Genomic DNA, 27766 nt, shown 5'->3' on the forward strand with positions numbered 1-27766 from the left:
TCTTGCAAGCCCTTCCAAACTGAAGAGGAGTCATTAGCTGAGAACTTACTCCTCAGCTTCTCAGAGTACCTTTCCTTGGCAGCTCTGATTCCTCTTCTCAACTTGTACTTGGCCTGCCTGTAGAGGTCTGTATCCCCGTTCCTGTAGGCCTCATCTTTTGACTGGCGGAGCTGTCTGAGTTCTGCTGTGAACCAGGGCTTGTTGTTTTTGAACCAGATCCGGCTCTTCGTGGGAATCCAACTGTCCTCGAAAAAGCTGACATAGGATGTCATAGTGTCTGTGTACTCATCGAGGCTTGTGGTTGCTTCTCTGAACACATTCCAATCAGTGCAGTCAAAGCAGGACTGAAGTTTTTCAATGCCCACGCTTGTCCACCTTTTCGTTGTTCTGACCACAGGTTTAGCAGATTTTAGTTTCTGCATGTAGGTTGGAATAAGGTGAACTAAACAATGATTGGAGAGACCCAGAGCCGCCCGAGGAACAGAGCGATATGCGTTCTTGATTGAAGATTAGCAGTGATCAAGTGTCCTCTCCCCTCTGGTGGGGCAGGTAACATGAATTGGAGTTGGATTGGTATTTGGCTGCACCAGTGTTGAGGATTATCGTAGAGGATAATTTGATATCTATCCTCACTGATTGTGGTCTGTTGGTCAGGAGGTCGAGGCTTTTAAGATGGTGGATGAGGTTCCAATTGAACAGTTGGTTTTTCCTGAGTGATGTCAAACTTCTTGAAAGTTGTTGGAGTTGTACTTATCCAGCCAAACAGCAAGTGTTCCATCGTATGCCTGTCTGCTTTTTATGGTGGCAATGTTTTGGGAAGCAGAGAGGTGAGTTAGTCAGCATAGTGCACATGTCCTGCTCTTTTGGCCATATGTTTAGAATGCCTTCTTTGGTTTGGTTTCTAATCAGCAGTGACCACTGCAAGTTTGGTGTTTGGGAGATCTGGTAATAGTAATGCCATTGAACGTCAAGAATAGCTGGTGGATTCTTTCATGATAGAAATGGTCATTGCATGTCCCTTGTGACATCGAAATTATTTGCCAATTGTAAACAATGCATGCCGAAAGTCATCTCAGCCTCACTGGATGCAGGCATGGGCTGCTTAACAAGTTAAAGAGTTGCAAACGGAACCGAATACTGTTCCATCATCAGTGAACATTCACACTTCTACGCCATGAAAAGGAGAAATTTGATGATGAAACAGCTGAGGAGGATCAGACTAGGATACTGCCTGTGGAATGTCCCAAAGCTGAGATAAATGACCAGTGAACTTTGTGATTCCAGCCACTGGCACGGTTTCCCAAGACTTCCATTGACACCTATATTGGGGCCCCTTGATGAATGCACGTGAAGTTGACCTTTACATGACAGTATCTGAAAAATGATCCAATTGTCAAACATAGAATTAATTCCAGATTGACCTTAATGCTTGATTTGGCAGCAAGTTTCCTGAATACATTTAACGTCTAGTTTGTCTACCACCGAGTGCCTGTCATAACATCAACTGGCAGGTCAGTTGTTTTCATGGGATATTACTTGCAAAGCCTGCTGTCTTATAGTACGAGGAAAGTATTTTTCCTTGTCTCCGGCCAAATAAGATTACTCATAAATCATTTCTTCTGATTAACTGATATGGAATGTTCACCGCACTAGTAAGAAACATAACCTTGCACCTCCCTATCCCAAGTCAAAAATAATTCCCTCAACTCGTTTGAAGGCAGTGTTTGATGGGTGAAGGACCAACATCTATTTTGCTGGTGGTTACATCTAGCAAATGCATGACTGTGTTCCCTTTGCACCATGTGTTCTCCCATATCTCATCAGACAGAATTTGTAAATGGCAGTATCTGTGGGTTGTTGGAAACCTAAAAGCAGTTTTCAATATTTACTGCTATCCAGCTCCACTCTAGATGCTACACCAGTTAATTTACTTTGATAATAAAGATCATTTTTGCAGAGTAATGCATCATAACTGGTATAGGATGTGGAGAAAAAACTGTTCCCCTGCCTAATAGTGTGATGTAACTTCAGAAATGTCATATCAGTAAAAATATAGATTACATTTTACACAGAATCATATAGTCATACAGCACAAAAGCAGGCCCTTCGGCCCAATGCGTCCATGCCCACCTAGACGCCCAGTCCAAGCTAGTCACATTTACCCACGTCTGGCCCATATCCCACTAAACCTTTCCTATCCACATACCTGTCCAACTGTATTTTAAATGCTGTTATAGCACCTGCCTCAATTATCTTTTCTGGCGGCTCGATCCATATATCTACCACCCTCTGAGTGGTGGGTTTATGACCATAACCAACTTCATGTAAACTCTACAATCAGGCCTCCCCTTAGACTTTGTATGGTCTTCTTCCATCTCTCTTGATAGATTTGCCCTGGTCATTTCATGGGAAGGTTTACAGCTCTCTGCTTTGTTTATTCATACCTGTGACTTGTGCACACACCCAATCACCAGGTACTGTTATACACGGAGTGTCAGGATAACGTGAAGTTTTCTCGTGAAGTAGGGGGGTTTGAGGGGGGGGGGGGATTAGAGGTTGAGGAGAGAAATTAACCAGAGAATGCAAATGCAATCTCTCACCATATTGTGCACCCACAGGCCCCATATTGTTAATGCTGGAATAAATGCAGAAAATGCCAGAATTGCTCAAGAGATCAGGCAGCATCTGCAGAGAGACAAAACAAACTTGATAATTCAGGTCAAAGATTTTTCATTAGAAGTGATGGATGAAATGGAACAAGCTGCCAGAGGAGGTAGTTGAGGCAGGGACTATCCCAACATTTAAGAAAGAGTTAGACAGGCAGGTTTGGAGGGATATTGACCAAATGCCGGCAGGTGCGACTAGTGTAGCTGGGACATGTGTGGGCAAGTTGGGCTGAAGGGCCTGTTTCCACATAATATCACTCTATGACTCTAAGTGGGAAAAGAAAAAAGTAAAAATGATATGATTTTAAGTTGTTGGGGAAGTAGGGAAACAAGAAGGGCATATACCTCCAATGAACTGGCTCGCACTGGCAGTAGCTTGTGGAATTTGCCCTTAGCTGGACTGTAAACACGAGAATATTAAAGAGAACAATAAAGGTTGAGTTCTGCTTGGACCAGTAAGGACGGAAAATACTGATAAGTTTGGTGTTAATAGTATTACACAATACATGGTATAGTGGCAACTTCGAACCTTTCCATCGAGTCGTCTCCTTTAGTCACTACTTCACGAAAGGAGTGGAGTAATCATTCTTGACGCAAACAGCAACAGAAAGATCTTCACGACGTTTCAGTTTAATTAGTTGTTTATTGAAGTAGTGTTACAAACAGATAGTATTTCTCCCGTCATAGACTTGATAAGAACTGTATCTAGCCATGGCTCCTTCGTGGCTGATGCATCATGTCACTGCGTTCCCAATTATACTTATAATTCTGGCTCCTCCCAGTCCATATATGCCCATATGCCCATATTCATCTCACGACAACCCCCAAGTGTCCAAAAATAATACAGCAAGATACAAAATAATATAATATGCTAAGACAGCTAATAAACACAAATGGCTCCTACACACGGCAATATTGTGGAAGATTGGTTGCAGAGATGTTGACCCAGGTCAACCTGAATAGAACTGAGATTGCAGAATACAGTGAAGATAGACACAAAATGCTGGAGTAACTCAGCGGGACAGGCAGCATCTCTGGAGAGAAGGAATGGGTGACGTACCAGGTCAAGACCCTTCAGGGTGAGCTGATTTATATAAGTGGATCAACAGCTGGACCATGTCATCACAGAACTAGCAAGTTTACCTTGGCAGCTTCCCATTGTATGTGGCAAGAGAAAAACGATTAAATTAAACTATAATCAAAAGGTGACAGCAAGAATTAAGAGTTGCTGAGTTTCTCTTTTTAATTTCCTTTCCCTGGTGGCTTTTAATCCTGAAACAATGTGCAGCGAGAGCCTTTCTAATGTCAAGCTGCCAATTACCCTTGCCTTAGTTAATCAACCATTTACATAAGTCACTAGAATCATGAAATTGGTCATTTTCTTTCCTTGTATTTTTTGTATTACTTTCAACCTGGCTATTTCCAAATCTCCTATGTAACACATTAGCTTGTGTGAGTAAGATTAAAAATGAGGAAGCCACACTGTGTGACTCCCTGCTGGTTTTGGGTTTCATTTCAGCAATGCTGGTGCACAGACCTGATAGTGGCTTCCACCACACACCCACTCCCTACCACCAAACCCCACTGCTCAACACCACCACCATTCAACCTTTACATGCACACTTCCATTGTGAATCTGTAAAGGAGTTGCCTAGCTGCATAAATCGCCAACGCTACCACTTACCTAACCCCATTCCATCACTGACTCGAAGCTCAGTCTCACTACAGTTGATAAGTATAAAGTGCTTAGCGGCACGGAGGCACAGTGGTAGAAGTTGCTGCTTTACAGCACCAGAAACCCAGGTTCAATCCCAACTACGGGTGCTGTCTGTAAGGAGTTTGTACGTTCTCCCCGTGACAGCGTGGGTTTTCCCTGGGTACTACGGTTTCCTTCCACACTCCAAAGATGTACTTGTTTGTAGGTTAATTCGATTTGGTAAAATTGTAAATTGTCCCTGGTGTGTAGGATAGTGTCATTGTATGGGGATCACTGGTCGGCGCAGACTCAGCGAGCCAAAGGCCCTGTTTCTGCGCTGTATCTCTAAACTGTATCTCTAAACTAAACTAAAGTTCACAAAGATTGTGATCCATGCCTGATTGACAACAGGCAGTATATTCACTGCTTCATGCACATCAAAGATCACATGGATGATTGGGTTCACATATGAGGAGGTTTTGGTTCTGGGCCTTTATTTGGTGGAGTTTAGAAGGATGATGGGGGAATCACATTGAAACCTATTGAATAATGAAACGCTTAGATAGTGTGGATGTGAAGAGTATATTTCTAGTTGTGGGAGAGTCTCGGACCAGAGGGCACAGCCTCAGAATAAAAAGACATACCTGAAGAATGGAGATGAGGACGAATTATTTTTACTCAGAGGTTGGTTAATCTGTGGAATTCATTGCCACAGGCGGCAGCAGAGGTTAAGTCATTGGGTATTTTTAAAGTGGAGGTTGATACGTTCTTGATTAGATAGGGTTTCATAGGTTACAGGGAGAAGGCATTAGAATGAGTTTGAGAAGGAAAAATAGATCAGCCATGATTGAATGGCAGTGCAGAATCGATGGGCTGAATGGCCTAATTCTGCTCCTGTATGTTATGATCTTAAGAACATTAAATTAAAATTGTCCCTGTGTAGATTTGGACTTGTGCATTCATGCACAGTGCCTGAATTACTTTTGGTTTAATGGTGACGCGACAGGCCAGCTCATGACTGATGGAAATATAAGTGTGTTTTTCGTTGTGTCTGTCATTAGATTCCTACTCTAAACAACTGGATCTGGTGACCTACTCCTTTTCTCTCAAAGTTTGTTACAGAGAGTTTGTTTTTCCTGTGTAGCTCCATTTTCACAGCTATCTGGTTACAAGGTATGAATGAAACACTCATGAACTTTCAGTGACTGCACACCAGGGTACTTTTCCACCTGGGAACTTTTCGAAGGATCTGACCTGGGGACCCTTCAGACTCTGGGTCCTCTTGGTACATGTGCAGCCTCTGATGTTGACTGTATAGGTTTGCACTGGCCAGTGACCTACTGATCTGGAAGATCTGGGTTCTAGTGCATGTGGGCAGACTTGTAAGTGAAGGCAACCCGGAAATTCCTCATGAATTACGGATCAGATCTGAGGCATTCCTAAGAAGGTGCACAAGCCTCGGCCAACAAGTTTTGTATATGTAACAAAAATTCCCACGAAAGGCAAACTACCCGCATTCCGACTATATCGAATAGCAGGCAAACCAATCACTTCTGCTCAGCATGTAAACCAATCCCAGTTTCACAATGCCAAATGGAACTTACTGCAAAACAAATAGGTATTTAAACTTCAAATTGAAAAGATGCTGCTACACGTTTCTAGACTTCTCATGTAAGTACGTATGTGAAACTAAATTAGCAAAGGATGCCTGAAAACTCTGCTCGCCTTTCCTTGGAGAAACTTTCTGCCCATCCCTGATGCGAGTCTGCTGAATAGGCATTAAGTTACAACTAATGCCAGATTGGAAGTTAAAATCCAAGGGGCGATTTGGGACAGTTTTGCACTGTCATCATAATTTGCTGGACATGATTGTTTACGATTTTTTACATGGATATCACAGGTGCTAACTGCTTTCTAGATATGTTGTTGACCCATGCCATCTGCAAGAAGGCTTATTTTAAAGAAAAAAATCTCAATATGGCAGCTGTACTAATGGGACCCTGTCTGCGGTGGAATTTGGATTCAGTTCAAAGGATGTTTTGAGCTGATGTTATCAATTCATTGACCCATTGATCTGCAAAGAGGCCCGTTGCAACAGTTTTCTTTTAAACATAAAAGTTACAGCAAATTATTTTCACATGAATATAATGAGCTTGAAATCACATTTCTAGTGCGATGAATTTCATAGTTTACAATGAGTTGTTGTGACATTTGGGGGTGTCACCTATTAGTTACATTCGTAAATAAAATGAGATGCACTTTCATGTTATCATGTGGGTGGATTTGATGGGAAATATAAACCTGTGCTAGGATGACTCTTAGTAGAAAGTGCCCTGTCCAAATTCCTGAAGAGTGGGTCTTCAACAAAAAATAAATAAAACACTTCAACAAGGCAACATAATTTATTCAGAAAATAGAGATAATGGAATTGATTTCTGAGCATCATTCTCCATCATTAACCACTCAAATGAATAGCTGAAGTTCATAAAATAATTTATATTGTGTTTATGTGACTTGGCAATTAATATCAAAGTTAAACCTGCTTTACAAAAGATGTGCTCATAACCTACATTCCTCTAGATGCACTAAGGAATATTGGCCACTCCACTTAGCCCTATTTGACATTTGTTGTCTCTCTTTGTTGTGTTTTCAGTGATTGTTCTTGTTCAATAAAAGCTCTGTGTTTTGCATGAGCCAACAGCATTGGCTATATACTGAAGGATATTTGTCGTTCAAATGTTACCTCCTTGTCCCACGAATGTGTGTACATGTACGCATGAATGTATGTATCAGATTGACCCCCTCACTATCTGCAATTAACTCTGACGGCATACAGTCCAGAGCGTTGAGTTGTAATGTACTGACCCCACAGGCTATAATGCTCTGGCCGTATAGTTCTTTTTCTAACAAAGTAAGATATCCATTTTTTTTGTATTTGCCAGTTTTAAAACCTTATTTACAAAGATTATTATTTATTATAATTCATTGGAGATCTTTATTTAATTAATGAATGTAGTCATGAAATCTAGTTATTTATGTGGTCGAATGGTTCAGTGACCCATAAATTGGATGGAAGAGACAAAGGGGCTTTACAGAGCTAGTGGGCAATTGACCAACAAGCATTTTGTTTTGTGGGTCATACTGGTGAATCCAGCAGCACACGAGACCAAAGCACTGAATTAGCCTTGCCCTATCCCTTTCCCTTGTCCACACACTACAGAGGGTAATGAATCCATGTAAGACTGATGTGGAGGCTCAGCCACAGATACATTCAAGACAGAATGCAGTAGATCTTTAGATGTTAAGAGAATCAAGGCATATGGGCTTAGTGGAGGAAACTAATGCTGAGACAAAAGATCAGCCGTAATCTTATTAAATGGCTCGGCTGGCATGGGGCCTGAGTGGCCTACACCTGTTTCTATTTATTTTCGTATCGGAACAATCAGCTCTGGGTTGGATGACAGGCCAGGCTGGGACTAGAATGGTTGGGATGGGTGGGGATCCATTGTAAATTGGGCTGTGTGGGCAGTACTGGGTTGGCAGTAGACATGGACAAGGTGGGGAAGGAAGGGTTGAGGATCACCATGGTTCTGGTCATGGGGGCTCTGAGGAAGAGTCATGTAAAAGTCTACCCGAGACAGTACAGGATACCATTGGCTGGGATCTGCTCAGGCATGGTCTCCATTAAGTAATGTTGGAGAGGGTCGTCGTAAGAATCATGAAAACCGTTTGGAGTTTGCACACCCGAGACACGGTCAAAGTTTCTAGTTTGGGGCATTTGTCACACAGTGTTGAAAGCTATTTGCACATCCAGACCCTTCCATAGTTAGCATGATCTAGAAGGAAGTTTGTGCACTTTGTAAGAGAAGCTCAAAGTCTGCACTTTCTTTTAAAATTTCATTGAAATTGAGTCACAAATGTGCAGCAACCTTTGCCCTATGTGACCCAATTTCTATTTCAATATATTTGCATTTTATCAAGGCTGTTAACCTGAGTATTGTGGAATTCCTTGTTCATGATCATACTCTCCCATTTCCCCCCATGCCTTTTCTCAGGGCCTGCCATTGCATTTCCTGCTAATTTCCTAAGTTGTCTTCATTGAGACTTGACACCTAGTATCATGATTTGGATTTCTCAAGATCAAATTTGGTTTGCAATTTTTAATTATATTCATCCAGATCTAGGCATACATGTATTTTTGCACAGCTAACATGTAGAAAAATAAATGGAAATATTCCAATTTTTCCAGATGGGAACATAACCACTTTTCAAACCAGTTTTTGTTCAACAACTTAGTTTAAAAAAACCTCAAACTGTTCAAGTCACTCTTTGCCCAATTCGGTTTGTGATAATTAGTAAAGGTATTTTAAGGCCACAAGAAAAAACATCATTCCAAAAAGCAGTAATTGATCTGTTTTCATTGTTTCAATTATCACAAAGCAAACTGTTTTCCCACATGGCCACAAAAAAACAAGTCAAGGTCTGAACTTTGTGCATCCTCTTCAAAAGCAGAATATTTTGGTTGCTTGAAAGTTGGAATGAAAATAACAAAAAAGCTGGAAACACCCAATAGGTCAGGTAGCAACTGCAGAGAAAGAATCAGGTTTAATTTGAGTTGATGACCTTTCACTTCACAAATCCTTTCCAGTCTTTTGTGTCAGAAAACACTTAAACAATAATATGAGCTAAATCCCCCCCCCTCTCAAATAAAAGTATCCTGGTAAAAAATGAAGTTTTATTGCTTTCATTCAGAAAAAAATCCAATAAAGTTAATGAACGAACTAAATCCTAATCTGACACAGATGTAAACAGTACTGGACGTGATGTTCAGCAAAACAATACGCCCAGCATAGTCATGAAGCTAAAAAAAAATGTTCCAATCACTCGGCAGGTGAGGCAGATCCTTGGAGGGAGAAACTTTGTTGATGTTTCAGGTTGCTGGCTCCTTATCACTACAGGAAGAATGAGAAACATAGAACATGGAACAGAGAAACATAGCCATTCTCTGACAACTGATAATGAAAGAAATTGTTGTTTTGACAACTTTGATCTGCACGCTATAGCAGACATTCTCTTCTCTCCACACTTCTCCCTCGCTGTAATTAAAACACACTCATATTTTATAAGGTTATGGGCATAGTTCAGAGATGTTAACTCTGTTTCCCCCTCCACGGATGCTGCCTGACCTGCCGATTGTTTCTGGCAATTTCTGTTTGTTTCAGATTTCTATTAGCTAGAGTATTTGCTTTTCCTCTGGGTGTGGTCCTGCAGCTAGTTATTTGGCTAAGGGTTATTAAGGGTAAAGATAAAAAGAGGTCAGATTCGATACTGCCTCTCTGCAAGCCTATTGTCTGCATGTCAGCATTTCTTTTGGGGCAAGCATACTGTGGTGCCATGCAAATTAGTTAAATTTAGTTTATTGTCACATGTACCGAGGGACGAGCTTTTGTTGCGTGCTATCCGGTCAGCAGAAAGACTACACATGATCACAATCGAGCCGTCCACAGTGTACAGATACATGATAAAGGGAATAATGTTTAGTGCAAGATAAAGTCCAGTAAAGTCCAATTAAAGTATCCTGGTTAAAAATGAAGTTTTATTGTTTTCATTCCGAGGGCTTCCAGTGAGGTAAACAGTAGCTCAGAACCACTCTCTAGTTGTTCATAGGATGATTCAGTTGCCTGATAACAGTGGGGGAGAAACTGTCCCTGAATCTAGAAGTATGCTTTTTCACACATCTGTATCTCTTGTTCAATGGGAGAGGAGAAAAGAAGGAGTGACTGGGGTGAGACTCATCCTTGATTATGCTGCTGGCCTTGCTGAAGCAGCGTGAGGTGTAAATGGAGTAAATGGAAGAGAGGTTGGTTTGTTTGATGGTCTGGGGTGGAGGGATGACGGGGGAAAGGAAAACATATCCAAAATTGTTTGTGCATTTTTGAGTAGAGAATTAAAAAATATAAAAGGAAAACTATTCAGACAGTTCAAATCAGAATTTTTTGGAATACTTTCACAGAGGAAGGAAAGCGGTGTTGGACACTTTGGTCTGTTGAAAATATTTGATTTATGGGCAAGATAGAAATTTGCAGGGCCCTTGAACTTCAGACTTCTCTGTTGTGAGCAGTGAACAGGATTTGGGTGGAGGATCCTGAAATCACCACCCCCACAGACAGCTCTGGAGGTATATATTTAAATGTTTTGCTCCAGTTGAATGCCCATTACTGATGTGAGCATAGGTGACTAAGAAGCGACCATACAAAGTTATATAAAACCATGAGGGACATCGATAAGGTGAACAGTCACGTCCTTTAACCCAGGATAGGGGAGTCCAATACTAGAGGGCATCAGTTTAAGGCAAGAGGGGAAAGGTCTAAAAGGGACCTGAAAGGCAACCTTTTTCCCCACAGAGGATGGTGCGTACATGGAGCGAGCTGCCAAATTAATTGGTAAAAGTGGATGCTATCACAACATATAAAAATCACTTAGACATGGATAGGAAAGCTTTGAGGGGGGGTGGGGGGGGGCGGGTATAGGTCAGGTGCAGTCAAGTGGGATGGCTCAGTTAAGTGTCTTGGATGGCATGGATGTGTTGGACTGAAGGGCCTGATTTGTTGCTGTACAGCTCTGTGACATTTTCTTAAAAAAGTTGAAATAGATTTTTTTTAAGTTAAAGATTTTTAAAATATTAAGTTTACTAAAACAAGATTAAATGAAAGAAATGAATAGATTTAAAATGATTAAAAACAAAAATAAAAAGTAAACAAAGAATTATAGAGCCATACAACACAGAAACAGGCCCTTTAGCCCAACTCGCCCATGCCGACCAAGGTGTCCCGTCTACGCAAGTCCCTCCAGCCCATGTTTGGCCCATATCCCTCTAAACCTTTATTATCCATACACCTGTCCAAATGTCTTTTAAATGTTGTTATAGTACCTGCCTCAACTTCCTCCTCCGGCAGCTCGTTCCATATATCCACCATCCAAAATGTGGAAAAAGTTGTCCGTCAGGTTCCTATTAAATCTTTCCCCTCTCACCTTGCCTGTACTTAACTTTGCAATCTCGGTTGGTAATTCTGTCCATATATAATGAAGGAGGTGTTACTTCTACCAGCCATGGCTGTCATAAAATTGAGGAGTTAGATGTGATGTACATCCAGCTCCATTGCTCAGTAAATTTATTCTGCTTTTTACTGACGGGGTAAAAGATCAGGTTTGACCATATCTAACCTCTGGCCTGTTGGTGTTTAGACTTGAAAGATATGGCATGAAAACAGGTCCTTTGTCCCACCAAGTTAACCTCCAAACCTGTACATCTTTGGAGTGTGGGAGGAAACTGGAGCGAGCGAAGAATACCCATGCGGTCACAGGGAGAACGTACAGATTCCGTACAGACAGCGCCGTTAGTCAGGATCGTACACGGGAGTCTGGCGCTGTAAGGTAGCAGCTCTAACACTGCTCCACTGACTCAACGGGTCGGGCAGCATTTGTTCAAGACTTGTGTTGCAAAGCACAGGCATGGAAGCAGGGAGCTGATCCATGCACTGCATCTGGCTGGCGGTTCACTGGGGAATTACCAGCCAGCCAGCGTTACGATCTGGCCCATTGCATCTGGTGAATTCTTTAATCTGTTTCAGAGTCGGTGCACTACTGACATTTACATGTGCTACACATTCCTCACACAGTTTCGCTGGTATGGAAATAAATTCATGGTATTTTCTTCATGAAAGCTAGTTGCATGCAGTGGCCTAAAATTCTACCAGCTTACACAACTTTGTAATGCATTGCGGGAAGGAATTTAATCTGAAAACTAGAAACAAGGAACTGCGGATGCTGGTTTATCAAGAAAAGAAACAAAATGCTTGAGTAATTCAGTTAGTCAGGCAGCATCTCCGGAGAACATGGATAGGCGACATTTAATCTGATACTAGATCAAGTGGACCCGTTGGGCCCAAGCCTCTCCTGCATTGGTGCAGCACCCTGTCCTCCCCCCCTCCCCTCTCTCCTCAACCCCCCTCTCCCCTCTCCCTTCTCCCCCACCCTCCCCCCTCCCTCCCTCCCTCCTCCCCCTCCCCTCCTTTTAAACTTTAAGATGTGAATAACTTTAAAAATATAACACCAATTTCAATAAAACTACTTGCATTATCACTAAAGTGACAATGGTGAGTAAGGTGGGCCTAAAATTGTTGCGCTATCGTGTACCGTTTTGGCTGAAGTTCAGTCACAAACAAGATAACAAACGAGAGTTTTAGTATATAGATTTGATGGCTTAAGGGCCTGTCCCACTTAGGCGATTTTAAGGCGACTGCCGGCGACTAGGCTGTCGCCGACAGTTCGCCGGGGTGTCATTGGCATGATCGTGAGGAGTCTTCAAAGAATCGTAGTGGACCTCGGCGCGTTGCTGAGAAATCAACCGGATTTAAATTTCTCGGCGACAGCTGGCTTGTCGCCAGGTATCGTTGCTTATTGCGGGCGCTGTCGCATGATGTCCCCAGGTTTACTAGGTTGTCTTAGATACATTTAGAAGCACGTAATATTAAATTAAGTAAAGTAATTTGAAGATACCATAAAATACGTGTGTTTAACCAATTTATTTACCGTCAGGACATTTGACAGGTAGATTGGAGGCGACAGTTTGACGGTCAGGTAAGCGTGGGAATTTTCGCGATGTTTATGGCCATCAGCGATTACATTTAAAGTAGGCTCCCAACCCAGATATGCAACCCAGAAACCAGATATGCATCTCCCATACATTTTCAAAGAATGCCCACACTCTGCACAAAAATCCATTTAACCATGTTTAAAATTAAATTTCTTAATACTGCTATTAGTAAACTGGAAGTCAATCCAGTTTATGCATTGTTACCGTGAAGCTTGGTTTTCAAGTAACCCGGGCAAGATGTTATATTTCAAAACTCTCAAGTAATTACAGACTTGTCAGTGATTTCAGCGAAAATTAGTACGCCGGAGAAGCATTGATAAGCGTGGGAATTTCACAATGTTTCCAAAGACGGTGTAATCTCGGCCTGACTCGGCATTGTCGTGGTCATTGTCGTAGGGTAAAAGAAAATTTTGGCGATCTGCTACGACTTTGACAGTCGCTGGCAGTCGCCTAAAAAATTGCCTAAGTGGGACAGGCCCTATATGTGCACATAGAGAAGTTGCAGATGTTCAATTCAATTTGATTAAACAACGTGAGCCTCAAACATTGAAATCAGTCTTAGCTAGAGGTTTGAGATGTGTTTTGGCATGACTACCTGGACCACTGCTAGGGAGATTGAACCATCTTTCTCTTCCAATTGGGTTCCTTCCTTAACTTTTTATCACTAGTGATTGACCCCCTTCCCCTTCTTGGCAATCTCAGGCCATCTTCCCTCTCCCCTCAAAGTTATAAAAGTTTGGATGAAACACAAAATGCTGGAAGAACTCGGCAGGTCAGGCAACATTTCTGGAGGGAATGGACATGCGACATTTTGGATTGAGACCCTGGTTGTCACTCCTTCGTCTGAAGAAGGGTCCTGACTCGAAACATCATCAGTTCATTCCTCCACAGATGCTTAGCACTTTGCATTTTGCTCAAGATTCAAGCATCTACAGTTCCTTGTGTCTCTATCTTAGTTTGGGGTCTATGTTTTATGCAAGGAGCAAAGGGGGTGCTGTCCTTCGCATTTCATGACCTAAAAAAATATTTTCTGGCTATCCTGTAGTTTAAAAGTCAAGGAAGAGTCTCATAGAAACATAGAAGGAGGAGGCCATTCGGCCCTTCGAGCCAGCACCGCCATTCATTATGATCATGGCTGATCGTCCCCAATCAATAACCCGTGCCTGCCTTCTCCCCATATCCCTTGATTCCACTAGCCCCTAGAGCTCTATCTCACTCTCTCTTAAATCCATCCAGAGATTTGGCTTCCACTGCCCTCTGTGGCAGAGAATTCCACAAAGTCACAACTCTCTGGGTGAAAACGTTTTTTCTCACCTTAGTTTTAAATGGCCTCCCCTTGATTCTAAGACTGTGGCCCCTGGTTCTGGACTCGCTCAACATTGGGAACATTTTTCCTGCATCTAGCTTGTCCAGTCCTTTTATAATTTTATGTGTTTCTATAAGATCCCCTCTCATCCGTCTAAACTCCAGTCAATACAAGCCTAGTCTTTTCAATCTTTCCTCATATGACAGTCCCGCCATCCCAGAGATAAATCTCGTGAACCTACGCTGCACTGCCTCAATTACAAGGATGTCCTTCCTCAAATTAGACCAAAACTGTACACAATACTCCAGTTGTGGTCTTACCAGGCCCCTATACAACTGCAGAAGAACCTCTTTACTCCTATACTGAAATCCTCTTGTCATAAAGGCCAACATTCCATTAGCTTTCTTCACTGCCTGTTGTACCTGCATGCCAACTTTCAGTAACTGGTGTACAAGGACACCCAGGTCTCGCTGGACCTCCCCCTTACCTAACCTAGCACTATTGAGATAATAATCTACCTCCTTGTTTTTGCCGCCAAAGTGGATAACCTCACATTTATCTATATTATACTGCATCTGCCACGCATCTGCCCACTCGCTCAACCTGTCCACGTCACCCTGCAACCTCCTAACATCCTCTTCACAGTTTACACTGCCACCCAGCTTTGTGTCATCCGCAAACTTGCTAGCGTTGCTTCTAATTCTATCTTCCAAATCATTAATATATATGGTAAACAGTTGCGGCCCCAGCACCGAGCCTTGCGGCACTCCACTCGCAACTGCCTGCCATTCTGAAAAGGGCCCGTTTACTCCTACTCTTTGCTTCCTGTCTGCCAACCAATTTTCTATCCATTTCAACACCCTACCCCCAATACCATGTGCTCTAATTTTAGTCACCAATCTCCCATGCGGGACCTTATCAAAGGCTTTCTGAAAATCTAGATACACTACATCCACTGGCTCCCCTTCATCCATTTTACTTGTCACATCCTCAAAAAATTCCAGAAGATTAGTCGAGCATGATTTCCTTTTCATAAATCCATGCTGACTTGGATTTATCCTTTTATTGCTATCCAAATACACCATTATTACCTCTTTAATAATTGACTCCAGCATCTTTCCCACCACCGAAGTCAGGCTAACTGGTCTGTTATTCCCTGTTTTCTCTTTGCTCCTTTCTTGAAAAGTGGGATAACATTAGTTATTCTCCAATCCACAGGAACTGATCCTGAATCTCTTGAACATTGGAAAATGATCACCAATGTGTCCACTATTTCTAGAGCCATCTCCCTGAGGACCCTGGGATGCAGACCATTAGGCCCAGGGGATTTACCATCCTTCAGTCCCATTAGTCTATCCAATACTAATTGTAGTATTACAATAGTATTGCCTCTGAAAATTTCTTTCAGTTCCTCTACCCCCCTAGATCCTCTGTCCTCCAGTACATCTGGGAGATTGTTTGTGTCTTCCTTAGTGAAGTCAGAATTCTCACCGCTGTCACTCTCTCTTATCCTCTCTCCCATCAGGGAAGAGATACAGAAGTTTGAAAAAGCATACCTCCAGATACGATACGAAATGACAGAACTTTATTTATCCCAGGAGGGAAATTGATACAGGGACAGTTTCTTCCCAGCAGTTATCAGGCAACTGAACCATCCTCTCACCAATCAGAGAGCGATCCTGACCTCCCATCTACCTCATTAGAGACCTTCAAACTATCTTTAATCTGACGTTATCTTGCAATAAACGTTACATCCTTTATCCTGTATCTGCCCACAGTGGGCAGCTTGATTGTAATCATGTATAATCGTTTTGCTGACTGGATTGCACACAACAAAAAGCTTCTCACTGCATCTCAGTGCATGTGACAATAATAAACTACACTAAAAATTGTGGGATGTTCTTATATTTGGTTCTCGGCAAGAGTTGCTTCCCTTGGAGTTTCCAACTTGATTGCTAGACTGGAGATATATCATGTGGAAAAAATCCCGTGCGAGATCTCAGTGGGCTTGGGTAAAAGCAGATAGAAAGTTTCTTGTTGCTCTTGGAATAATGTTCATAAGTTCATAAGTTATAAGAGCAGAATTAGGCCATTTAGCCCATCGTCTACACTGCCATTCAATCATGGCCAATCTATCTTTCACTCTCAACCCCATTCTCCTACCTTCTCCCTATAACCCCTGACACCCTTACTAATCAAAACTTGGTCAAAAATGTCTGGAATTTTACATTACTTATTGGTAATATTTTTAATATTAATATTTTGCAATCATTATGCTCACTATCATAATTAACTCATAAATGCTTCATTTGGGTTATGACAGGGGTGATTAGTTAAATACCTGGCAGTCTAAGACTATCCTTTATCTGTTGGCAGGAGACCACAGAACACAGAGAGATCAAGGAGATTGCGGACCGGAGGTTTTCATCAAAGCAGCTCCTCGCGCTCCCAGCACACTGAGCAAGACCAAGCGGACTTGTTCCGTTCATATCAGCAGCAGGCGAGCACGAGAGTGCGAAGATTGAGTAACTGGGGACGGCTCTCTCGGCCTCAAAGCCAAGATTCGCCGTTGCAGCAGAGTGATATGCCACAACCTTTACAGCCACAGCTTGAAACCCGACTTCGAACGGATGGACAAACTGTGACAGAGCGATTGACAATGCAACAGCTGCACAGGGTACCAAGGCATCCCACTGCACAAGGCTTCAGTTGTCTTGGTGCTTTTAAACAGTCCAAGTCCTGTAACCCACAGGTATGATCCAATGTTGCTACGTGCTGCATTGCTTAAAGTTTATTTGTATTGCTGGTTGATTATAAAAGAATGTTAGGAGAGAAGGAAATGGAGGAACAGCACCTCATATTTCGCCTGGGCAGCTTGCAGCCCAGTGGTATGAACATCGACTTCTCCAACTTTAGATAGTTCCTCTGTCCCTCTCTTCCCCTCCCCTTTCCCAGATCTCCCTCTATCTTCCTGTCTCCACCTATATCCTTCCTTCGTCCCGCCCCCCTGACATCAGTCTGAAGAAGGGTCTCGACCCGAAACGTCACCCATTCCTTCTCTCCTGAGATGCTGCCTGACCTGCTGAGTTACTCCAGCATTTTGTGAATAAATACCTTCGATTTGTACCAGCATCTGCAGTTATTTTCTTATAAAAGAATGTTAGCTCTGGAGCGATACATGGTCATGTTTAGTTTAGTTTATTGTCACGTGTACTGATGTACAGGCCCTCCAGCCCAAATTGTCCATGCCGACCAACGTGTCCTATCTACACCAGTCTCGTCTGCCTGCGGTGGTCCCATATCCCTCTAAACCTGTCCTATCCATGTACCTGTCTAAATGTTTATTAAATGTTGTGATAGTACAGTAAATGTAGTAATAGTAGATTTAGATCTGTTTTAGACTCTTTCATCTTAAACCTGAAGATGTCCCATTCCTGACTCTACTGGCTAAGTAATTTAGGCCTTAGTCCTTTTCCTCTCACTAATTCAGTCATATTCCCAACTTTTTTGTTGTTGCTATTTTCATATTGAACTGAACATTGTTGCATTGATTCATTTCCAGACTTTCACCATTAGACCAGTGCAATGTCTCATGTAATTTACTTAAAATAAAGGAGTTATTAAAACAAAAGGGATTATTTTCCTTTATGTTTGTACTACCAGCTGTAATCTTGAATGTATTTCCCACAAGTGATATGTTAACCTCAGCCCCAGCCTGGAAGAGTTAAAGCATCTTTGCTTAATTAGCTGAACTGTCCCACTATCTCAATTCCAACCACAGCACTACTTAATCCCAACAGTTTGACAACCTATAATACATAGAGAATTTATTTGTTATGATTTTACTCTTTCTATTGCCTAATTTTACCCAAATATTCTCAATGTAATTGCCAGAATACCTCTATTAGGAGAGTTATTACAATGTTTATTAATACCATGTCTGGTTCTGTACATCTTGAAAATGTTGTAAGTGCAGTAAATTTTTAATCTAAGCACAAACCTGCTTTTATCACATGATAATTCCTATCACAGCCTACCATAGTTCTTGAAACAAATGACTGCTGATGCTAGTTTATACCAAAGATAGACGCAAAGTGCTGGAGTAACCAAGTGGGGCAGGCAGCATCTCTGGAGAAAGAGAATGGGTGATGTTTCGAATCAGGACCCTTCTTCAGTCTGAAAGTAGGGGGTTGGGGGGGGGGGGGGGGGGGGGGAGGAGGTGAAGAGCTGGAGGCAAGAAAAGACCAGCCACAAATGGCCTAAGGTAGAGTATAGGTGTCACCCACCCTTTTTCTCCAGAGATGCTGCCTGACCTGCTGAATTACTTTAGGAAAAAAACTGCAAATGCTGGTTTAAATCGAAGGTAGACACAAAATGCTGGAGTAATTCAACGGGTCAGGCAGCATCTCGCGAGAGAAGGAATGGGTGACCCTTCAGACTGAGTTACTCCAGCATTTTGTGTCTACCTGCTGAATTACTTTAATACTTTGTGTCTATCTACATTAGTTGTTAATGTTCTAACTCTTCGATAATGCTTGCACTGCCATGTCCATTAACAAACAAAGTGTTTTATCCAGCCAAATCCTCTCTACCTCGAGAGCTTTTTAATTTCTGTTAATATTGGCTTTGAATTTCCTGGTAGCCCAGAACCACTCACTGACTTCATGGCAACTAGGTCTGTACCTCCTCAGAGAGGATATTCCCTTGACAATATGGTCCAGGAAGCTTACTCTGACCTCCTGGTGAGGACCTGTGCAATGGAGGGTTGGAGAACTTTAATTCCCATGTACGTGCTTCAACTTGCAGCCAACGCATACACCCGCTGTGAATTAGATTAAATATTTGAGAATTCTTTGACCCACAAATACTCAAAAATATTAAAAACTATTAAATATTTACGATACTCTTAAGGAATGTTTAACAAATATCAAAAATTGAAACAAAATTCTTGAAATATTAGAATGCACTTAAATACAATTCAATATGTAAAAGTTAACTGAATTCAAATAATGTAGTCTGATTTTCTCCATTGCAAACATTTTATTCTGATCTTCACTGTCTAAGCTGGCAAAGTTTGATTGGACAGCTTTCCTTTTATACCTCCCAGGAAACTGGATCTTTGAGAAATCAACCTTGTTTGGAGGTCCATTAGAGCAAGCATTGAAGAGATAAATTAAGACTTTTATTAATTATCATGTGAAACCTTCTGTGATTTTTGTAGGATCTCATGCATAACCCTCCTGTGACCACTATTGTGTCTACGCGAGCATTGACAAAACATGGTCTCTGCCTCTTTATCTATCTTGCCGCAATACCATACTCGCTCCAAGCGGCCCAGCCCTTTAAGAGCTGAAGGCTTATTGTTCATTGTGCAGGTGGGCTTACTCTTGGTATAACTTTCCCAAAATTAAGACACATAATGTGACAGGAAACTGGATCTTTGAGAAATCAACCTCGGTGTGTCATTGATAAGTCAGCAAGTTCAGGACTTTTATCCACTTTAGACCAGTTTCCCTGATTCTGTCGTCACTCGATACTCACAAGCTAAACTTGATCACTGCCTTTCAATGTGATCATGGCTGATCATTCTCAATCAGTACCCTGTTCCTGCCTTCTCCCCATACCCCCTGACTCCGCTGTCCTTAAGAGCTCTATCCAGCTCTCTCTTGAATGCATTCAGAGAATTGGCCTCCACTGCCTTCTGAGGCAGAGAATTCCACAGATTCACAACTCTCTGACTGAAAAAGTTTTTCCTCATCTCCGTTCTAAATGGCCTACCCCTTATTCTTAAACTGTGGCCCCTTGTTCTGGACTCCCCCAACATTGGGAACATGTTTCCTGCCTCTAACTTGTCCAACCCCTTAATAATGTTATACGTTTCTTCCCATGCTAGTTTAAACCCCATCCCAGTGCTCATGGCTTTCTGCATGGTCACAAGTGCCATTTTGGATCAGGTTTCATCCATCTTTTTGACATTGCCAAAGTAGATTATTAGCAAGTCTCTTCTGTGGGTGCCAAGAATGCAAACTCTTCCCTTTGCACAAGCCATGCTGTCACCCACTGTTCTTCTAAACCTTCATCTCATTGACTTTGTCATTTGTCACACAAAGAAATAAGGATGACCACACTTGAGACTCATTTATTGGTTCAGAGGAAATGGGTTCTACAAAACCTCAACCATATTTCCATGTCATGAATGCTCAAAGAGAGTATGGCTGCCGTACTTCAAGATACTTAAATTCCAGAGATATTTTGAGATATTTGTTGTGAAGTCTTTGGGGTTGTTTGGATCTTTTGACTCTTCAAGCCAGCACTGCCATTCATTGTGATCATGGCTGATCATCCACAATCAGTAACCTGTGCCGGCCTTCTCCCCATATCCCTTGATACCACTAGCCCCTGGAGCTTTATCTAAATCTCTTTAAAATTCATCCAGTGAATTGGCCTCCGTTGCCTTCTGTGGCAGAGAATTCCACAAATTCACAAAACTCTGGGTGAAAAGATTTCTTCTCACCTCAGTTTTAAATGGCCTCCCCTTTATTCTTGGACTGTGGCCCCTGGTTCAGGACTCCCCCAACATTGGGAACATTTTTCCTGCATCTAGCTTGTCCAGTCCTTTTATAATTTTATATGTCTCTATAAGATCCCCTCTCATCCTTCTAAACTCCAGTGAATACAAGCCTAGTCTTTCCAATCTTTCCTCATATGACAGTCACTCCATCCCATGAACCTCGTGAACCTGCGTTGCACTGCCTCAATAGCAAGGACGTCCTTCCTCAAATTACGAGACCAAAACTGCACACAATACTCCAGATGTGGTCTCACCAGGGCCATATACAACTGCAGGACTTCTTTGCTCGTATACTCAAATCCTCTCGTTATGAAGGCCAACATGCCATTCGCTTTCTTTACTGCCTGCTGTACCTGCACGCTTACTTTCACTGACTGGTGTACAAGGACACCAAGGTCTTGTTGCACTTCCCCTTTACCTAATCTGACACGATTGAGATAATGATCTGCCTCCTTGTTTTTGCCGCCAAAGTGAATAACTTCACATTTATCTACATTATACTGCATCTGCCATGCATCTGCCCACTCACTCAACCTGTCCAAATCACCCTGCAACCTCCTAACATCCTCTTCGCAGTTCACACTGCCACCCAGCTTTGTGTCATCTGCAAACTTGCTAGTGTTACTTCTAATTCTATCAACCAAATCATTAATATACACCGATCAGTCAAAACATTATCCCCACTGACAGGCAAAGTGAATAACATTGATTATCTTGTTACAATGACACCTGTCAAAGGGTGGGATATATTAGGCAGCAAGTGAACAGTCAGTTCTTGAAGTTGATGTGCTGGATGCAGGAGAAATAGGCAGAAGTAAAGACCTGAGTGACTTTGACAAGGGCCAAATTGTTATGGCCAGATAACTGGATCAGAGTATCTCTGAAACGGCAAGGCATGTGGGGTGCTCCCGGTCAGCAGTGGCGAGTACCTACCGACAGTGGTCCGAGGAGCGACAAACCACAAACCGGCAACAGGGTGTTGGGCACCCAAGGCTCATCGATGCGCAAGGGCAACGATGGCTATTCCGTCTGGTCCGAACTGACAGAATGTCAACTGTGGAACAAGTCACAGAACATTTTAATGGTGGTCACGGGAGGAATATGTCACAATACACAGTGCATCGTACCCTGCTGCGTATGGGGCTGCACACGGAGGACCAACTGCATATTAGGCAGGTGGCCATAATGTTTTGGCTCATCAGGTCATAATGTTTTGGCTGATCGGTGTATATTGTAAATAGTTGTGGCCCCAGCACCGAACCTTGCGACACTCCACTCGCCACTGCTTCCATTCTGAAAAGGACCCGTTTATTCCTACTCTTTGCTTCCTGTCTGCCAACCAATTCTCTATCCATGTCAATACCCTAACTCCAATACCATGTGCTCTAATTTTGCTCACCAACCTCCCATGTGGGACCTTATCAAAGGCTTTCCGAAAGTCTAGATACACTACATCCACTGGATCTCCTTCATCCATTTTACTTGTCACATCCTCAAAAAATTCCAGAAGATTAGTCAAGCAGGATTTCCTCTTCATAAATCCATGCTGACTTGGGCCAATCCTTTTACTGCTATCCAAAATGTGGTCAGGAAATTATTGCCAAAGCATTGTAGTTCTATTTCCACCATTTTTTTCACAAGCAACATTGCTTGCTTGAAGTATGGGATACACAATTTTTCCAAACCAGCAACTCTTTGAAGACCCATAATATGCTCTTTCTGCAAGGTTAAAGGCAAATTCTTGAACAAATGCATGTATATAAAATTATGAGAGGCATTAATAGGGTGGACGGTCAAAACCTTTTGCCCAGGATGGAAATGTCCAACACTAGAGGGGATAGCTCTTTGGTAAGAGAGGTAAAGTTTAATGGAGATGTGTGGTGCAAGTTTTTTTACACAGAGATTGGTGGGGGCCCGGAGCGATTTGCCAGTGATACTGCTGGAAGCAGATACGATAGTCATGGTTTAAGAGGCTTTTGCACTTCCATATGCCGGGAATAGAGGGACATGGATCAAGTACAGCAGATAAGATTAGTTTAATATGGCATAATGTTCGGCACAAACATTGTGGGCCGAAGGGTAAGTTCCTGTACTGTTCTATGTTCAAAACTGCCACTGTAACCCTCACAGATTTTTAATTATTTGCAGAGGAATACATCCCATGTATGCATCATACAAATGGATGTTACGTTTCATTTCTCGCCACCAAGTGCATGCCTGGTTACATTGCAGTTTTTCTGCAGTCATTTGTGTATAAATCCCTGTGCAGTTTCATGACATTTGCTAATAACATCATGTTACTTTCAGTGTACCTCAAAGAAGTCCACTTATGTAGCTTGTTGTGTAACATCTAATATACTAAATACCTATCTCTTGTCTATGACAGCCGTGCCCAGATGGAAGTCGAGACTTTCGAGAGGTGCAGTGTTCCGCTTATAATGACAAAGCTTTCACGGGAAAGTATTACGAATGGGAACCTCTTAATGATGGTGAGTGCATTCCAAATACAGGTCCAAAAGCAAAATATTATCTTTGTGTAGTTAAATATATAATGTAAATACAAAAGTTGGGCACAAGCATTGTTTATATCTATTGTATTTAAAAGTCTCATACACCTTTTGTTGCCATGATTGAGCAATAATTTTATGCTAACATTTTTATTGATATTTATATTAGGAATGGGATGCAGGGATTCTGATTTCCATCCAAAAGGTATCTGTGGTTGATCCTCTGCTCATCTCCCACGAACCTGTTGGGGGAGGGGGCAGACTCATTAAAACCTACCAAATAATGAAAGGCCAAGATAGAGAGGATATATTTGTAATGGAAATGTGTAGGACCTAAGGGCAAAGCCTCAGAATAAAAGAACGTACCTTTAGAATGGAAATGAAAAGGATTTTTTTTAGCTAGAGGGTGGTGAATCTGTAGAATTCATGTGGAGGCCAAGTCATTGGGTATTTTTAAAGTGGAGATTGATAGGAACTTGAATAGTAGGGGTGTCAATGGTTGCAGTGAGAAGGCAGGAGAATGGGGTTGAGGGGGAAAAATTGATCAGCCATGATCAAACGGCAGTGCAGACTCGATGGGCTGAATGGCTTGATTCTGCTCCAATATCTTATGGTCTTTATAGACGCAAAAAACTGGAGTAACTCAGCGGGACAGGCATTATCTCTGGAGAGAAGGAATGAGTGACTTCACGTCGAGAGCCTACTTCAGACGTCTTAAAGTGTCTGGCAATTCCATTGTTCACTGCAGCGTAAATGTCTCCAGCCTTAACTTTTGGCATCATTTTAATAAACATTTTACTGATTTTGATAGTTTTATTCTTGTTTCCTTGACCTTCCCATTGCATTTTTTGTTTAATTGGGAATTCTCCATCATTTGTTCTCATTCTAAGAGATGGTCAATAGTCAATAGTCAATAGTCGTTTATTGTGGTGGCGTTACCACAACCAGATCTCTGTTGCACAGGCCAGTGATGGGCGCATAGAAATACATCAATACCCTGAAGTACCTCCAAACCAGAAAATGACTGAGACATCTCAAGTCTTCATGTAGTAAGAAAAATCACATATCCAGCCAGAGTCAGATATTAGTAAGATTGAATTGATAAGACACACTATTTTGCACAAGACAACTGCAAGCTTATTGTGCAGAAATTGCTCAGAAAATCCCTACTTCCTTTAACTCCATTTCCACTTCAAGGCCACCAGCATAATCAAGGACGAGTCGCAACCCGGCCACTCACTCTTCTCCTCTCCCATCAGGCAGGAGGTGCAGAAGTGTGAAAACGCACTCCTCCAGATTCAGGGACAGTTTCTTCCCAGCTGTTATCAGGCAACTGAATCATCCCACCAACAATCAGTGAGCAGTCCTCAGCTACTATTGACCTGATTGGAGTAACCCCCTGGGTGGGTCATAATATTTGCAAGCTTGATACCAGTCTCTACGAACCAAACACTCTATTCCCAAAAGATAGACACAAAAATGTTCATGTCATGAAAGTAAATTAACAATCATTTAAAGTATGATAATTCAATTACATTTAGTGCCAATTTAAATAATTAAAACAAATGAGTGAAGATTTTTTTTTAATAAAAGTAATAAATGGCACAAGACGGAAGGAAATAAATTGAAAGGAAACAAAAGTATAATTAGCAGAGTAGCAAAAGAATCTTGATTGTAATTTACCAACATTTACCATCTTGTGCGTCTGGAGTTGTGGATAATGAAATTAAATGGCCAGGGGAGAACCAATTAATAGATTCCAGCAGATTAATTTCAGTTAAATTTGGATTATGACAATAATTTACACTGACATGATTAGAGACTGCAGTTACTGGTTTACAAAAAAAGACACAAAGTGCTGGGGTAACTCAGCGGGACCCGAATCACCACCGATCCAGGTTTTCCAGAGATGCTGCCTGACCCTCTGAGTTACTCCGGCACTTTGCATTTTCCTCTTGGTTCTGCCATCTTTGGTCCATTTCTTTTATTTGTTACTTAATTGTCTAACATCACTTATGGAAGACGAAGTAAGATCAGACCTGATCTGCATGATGTGGCATTGTCATAAAATCATAGAGCCACAGGCCCCTTCAGCACAATTTGCCCATGCCGACTTCACAATAATAATAATAATAACAATAATACTAAACTAAACTAAAGATTCCCCATCTATACTAGTCCCACCTGCCTGTGTTTGCCCCATATTCCTCCACCTTTCCTACCCTTGTACTTGTCCAAATATTGTCCAACATATAATATGTTGCTATACTACTTGCTGCAACTCCTTCATCTGGCTGCCACCTTTACACACAAACATTTTTTTTGTGAAAACTTTGCCCCTCAGGTTCCTATTACATTTTCCCCCTCCTACCTTAACCTGTGTCTTCTGGTTCATGATTACCCAACTCTGGGTGAGGACTATCTATTCCCCTCATGATCTTGTATACCTCTATGTGATCCCCCTCATCCTCCTGCACCCTTTGGAATACAGTTCTGGCCTGCTCAGCATGCCCAGACATCTCAGCCCCTCAGGTCTTGACAACATCCTTGTAATCTTCTATGTACTCTTTCCAGCTTGTTTGGCTGTGTTGCATGTGCAGCCCTGTGTTGTAGCTTCACCAACAAGGAACATATTTTAGTACATTCCCGCTACTTCATGCCTGCTGACAACATTCCTCATCGAAGCAGAATTGATCATCTGACTTTATGTTAATATTTGCCAGGCTTTTGGATTTTTTTATTGGAAACCTCCCATGGAACCAATCAGTGACTCCTGAAACCTGCAGCTTTTAAGTGGAAGCAGCTACCTATTGACGAGGAAAATAAAAAGTGCTGGAAATGATCAGCAGGTCCGACATCATCTCTGTGGAAAGAAAAAGAGTAAAGATTTCAAATTGAAATCCATTTTGTCCAATTCATGGAACCCATTACCGATGAAGAAATGAGTTAATACCTACTGTGTTGAATGGAGATTGTGAGAGATGATTGGCGATTTTAATGGTACCACAATACCACTGGGCTTTCATGTCTTAATTTATCTAAAATTTGTTTGTTTACTGTCATTGCTTAAATGGTACTCGGCTATTTGTAAAAGTCTTTTCTTGCTTTTAGCTTCTTAAGGTCACCTGTTGCCTTTGTTCCAAAGACCTTTGCCTATCTGTTCATCACATTAAATGATCTGTGAAAGGCAGATTTCAGAGAGCTAGCTTTGCTGAAAAGCTATCCATCACAGGTTAGATGGAAAAATTTCAGAAAATAGTTAGCAACCAGTTTCAACAAATACCTCAGTGACAGATATATCCCTTATTTGAAAAGCTGTTAAGAGTGCATTAAACTGCATAAAGAGGGTAGGGCTTTTGCGACTATTGAAAATTGATGAGCGCATAACAGCTGCAGTTCCTGCCTGCTGCCCAGTCACAGCTGCCACAGATAATTACCCCTTGCTAAAAGCTTATTGTACCATTCCTATTACTTGAATTAATTTGTTAGCAGTCGAGGATTAATTTTGTTCTCTTTCTGATGTCTTTCTGGTAAAATCCTCCCTTGAATCTGCAGTATCCCTTCCTCTCCATGGTTCTAGCTTGAAGACCATGATCCCTGTTTATATTTACCTTTAAAGCCTTCCTTTTAATCCTCTCATAAATTTAACACCCAAGATGGTACACAACCCCCTACCTTGTTTTGTCACCATAGTGAATTATTAACTGACTGAAATGGAGAGCGTTGGCAGTAATGCTTGGAATGTAGAGAGCACTAAACACATCATTCCAGGCATTTCTTTCCATCATCATTCCTATTAATATTGGATACATGTGGTTACGTTCCATATTCTTCCCCTGCCGTCCCTCACCCCCTTGCTTCGTAACTGATATCCGATCTTTATGAAAGCTTGTTCTTCTGCCCGCACAATGCACAATGCTCTTTCGATGGTATGTGACTGTGTAAATGGCATGTACAGGGCAAGAGGTTCATTAGTGGTCTGTGTTGCTAAACATGAACGAGAGCGTTGGCTGCTAAAAGCCTCCAACGGGTGCTCCTAAAAGAGGAAGTCGAGTACAAATGACAGGCAACACCCATGTGTTTAGCTTTGTGTCCCAATGGAGAATTTCATCTCTCTCATCTTAGCCGGATTTGTCCTGACTTCAGGTCAGGGACAAATACATTTTATACAGTGCATTACTTTTTTACACTGTATGTTTCGCAGCGGTTCTTTAAAATTGAATCCCATGATTTTACAATTAAAAATGGACAATACTCTGGTTACCTTCTTGTACTGTAAATGGAAACTGGCTGAAAACAGTATGTGCATTTAGATTTTAGTTTAGAGATACAGCGTGGAAACAGGTCCTTCAGCTCACTGTCCA

At 41.8% G+C, this 27766-nt stretch overlaps 1 protein-coding gene across 1 annotated transcript in view; it reads left to right on the top strand.

Annotated features, from left to right (window-relative positions):
• Positions 1-27766, top strand: part of LOC144596021 (thrombospondin type-1 domain-containing protein 4-like) — a 385693-nt gene that overhangs the window by 20293 nt on the left and 337634 nt on the right. Inside the window, exons 4-5 of the mRNA XM_078404084.1 lie at positions 16701-17076; positions 23282-23384. Of these exons, the coding sequence (XP_078260210.1) occupies positions 16701-17076; positions 23282-23384 (479 nt within the window). The remainder of the gene's footprint in view (positions 1-16700; positions 17077-23281; positions 23385-27766) is intronic.

The sequence above is a fragment of the Rhinoraja longicauda genome, chromosome 1 (assembly GCF_053455715.1).
Source record: "Rhinoraja longicauda isolate Sanriku21f chromosome 1, sRhiLon1.1, whole genome shotgun sequence".
NCBI classification, from domain to species: Eukaryota; Metazoa; Chordata; class Chondrichthyes; order Rajiformes; family Arhynchobatidae; genus Rhinoraja; species Rhinoraja longicauda.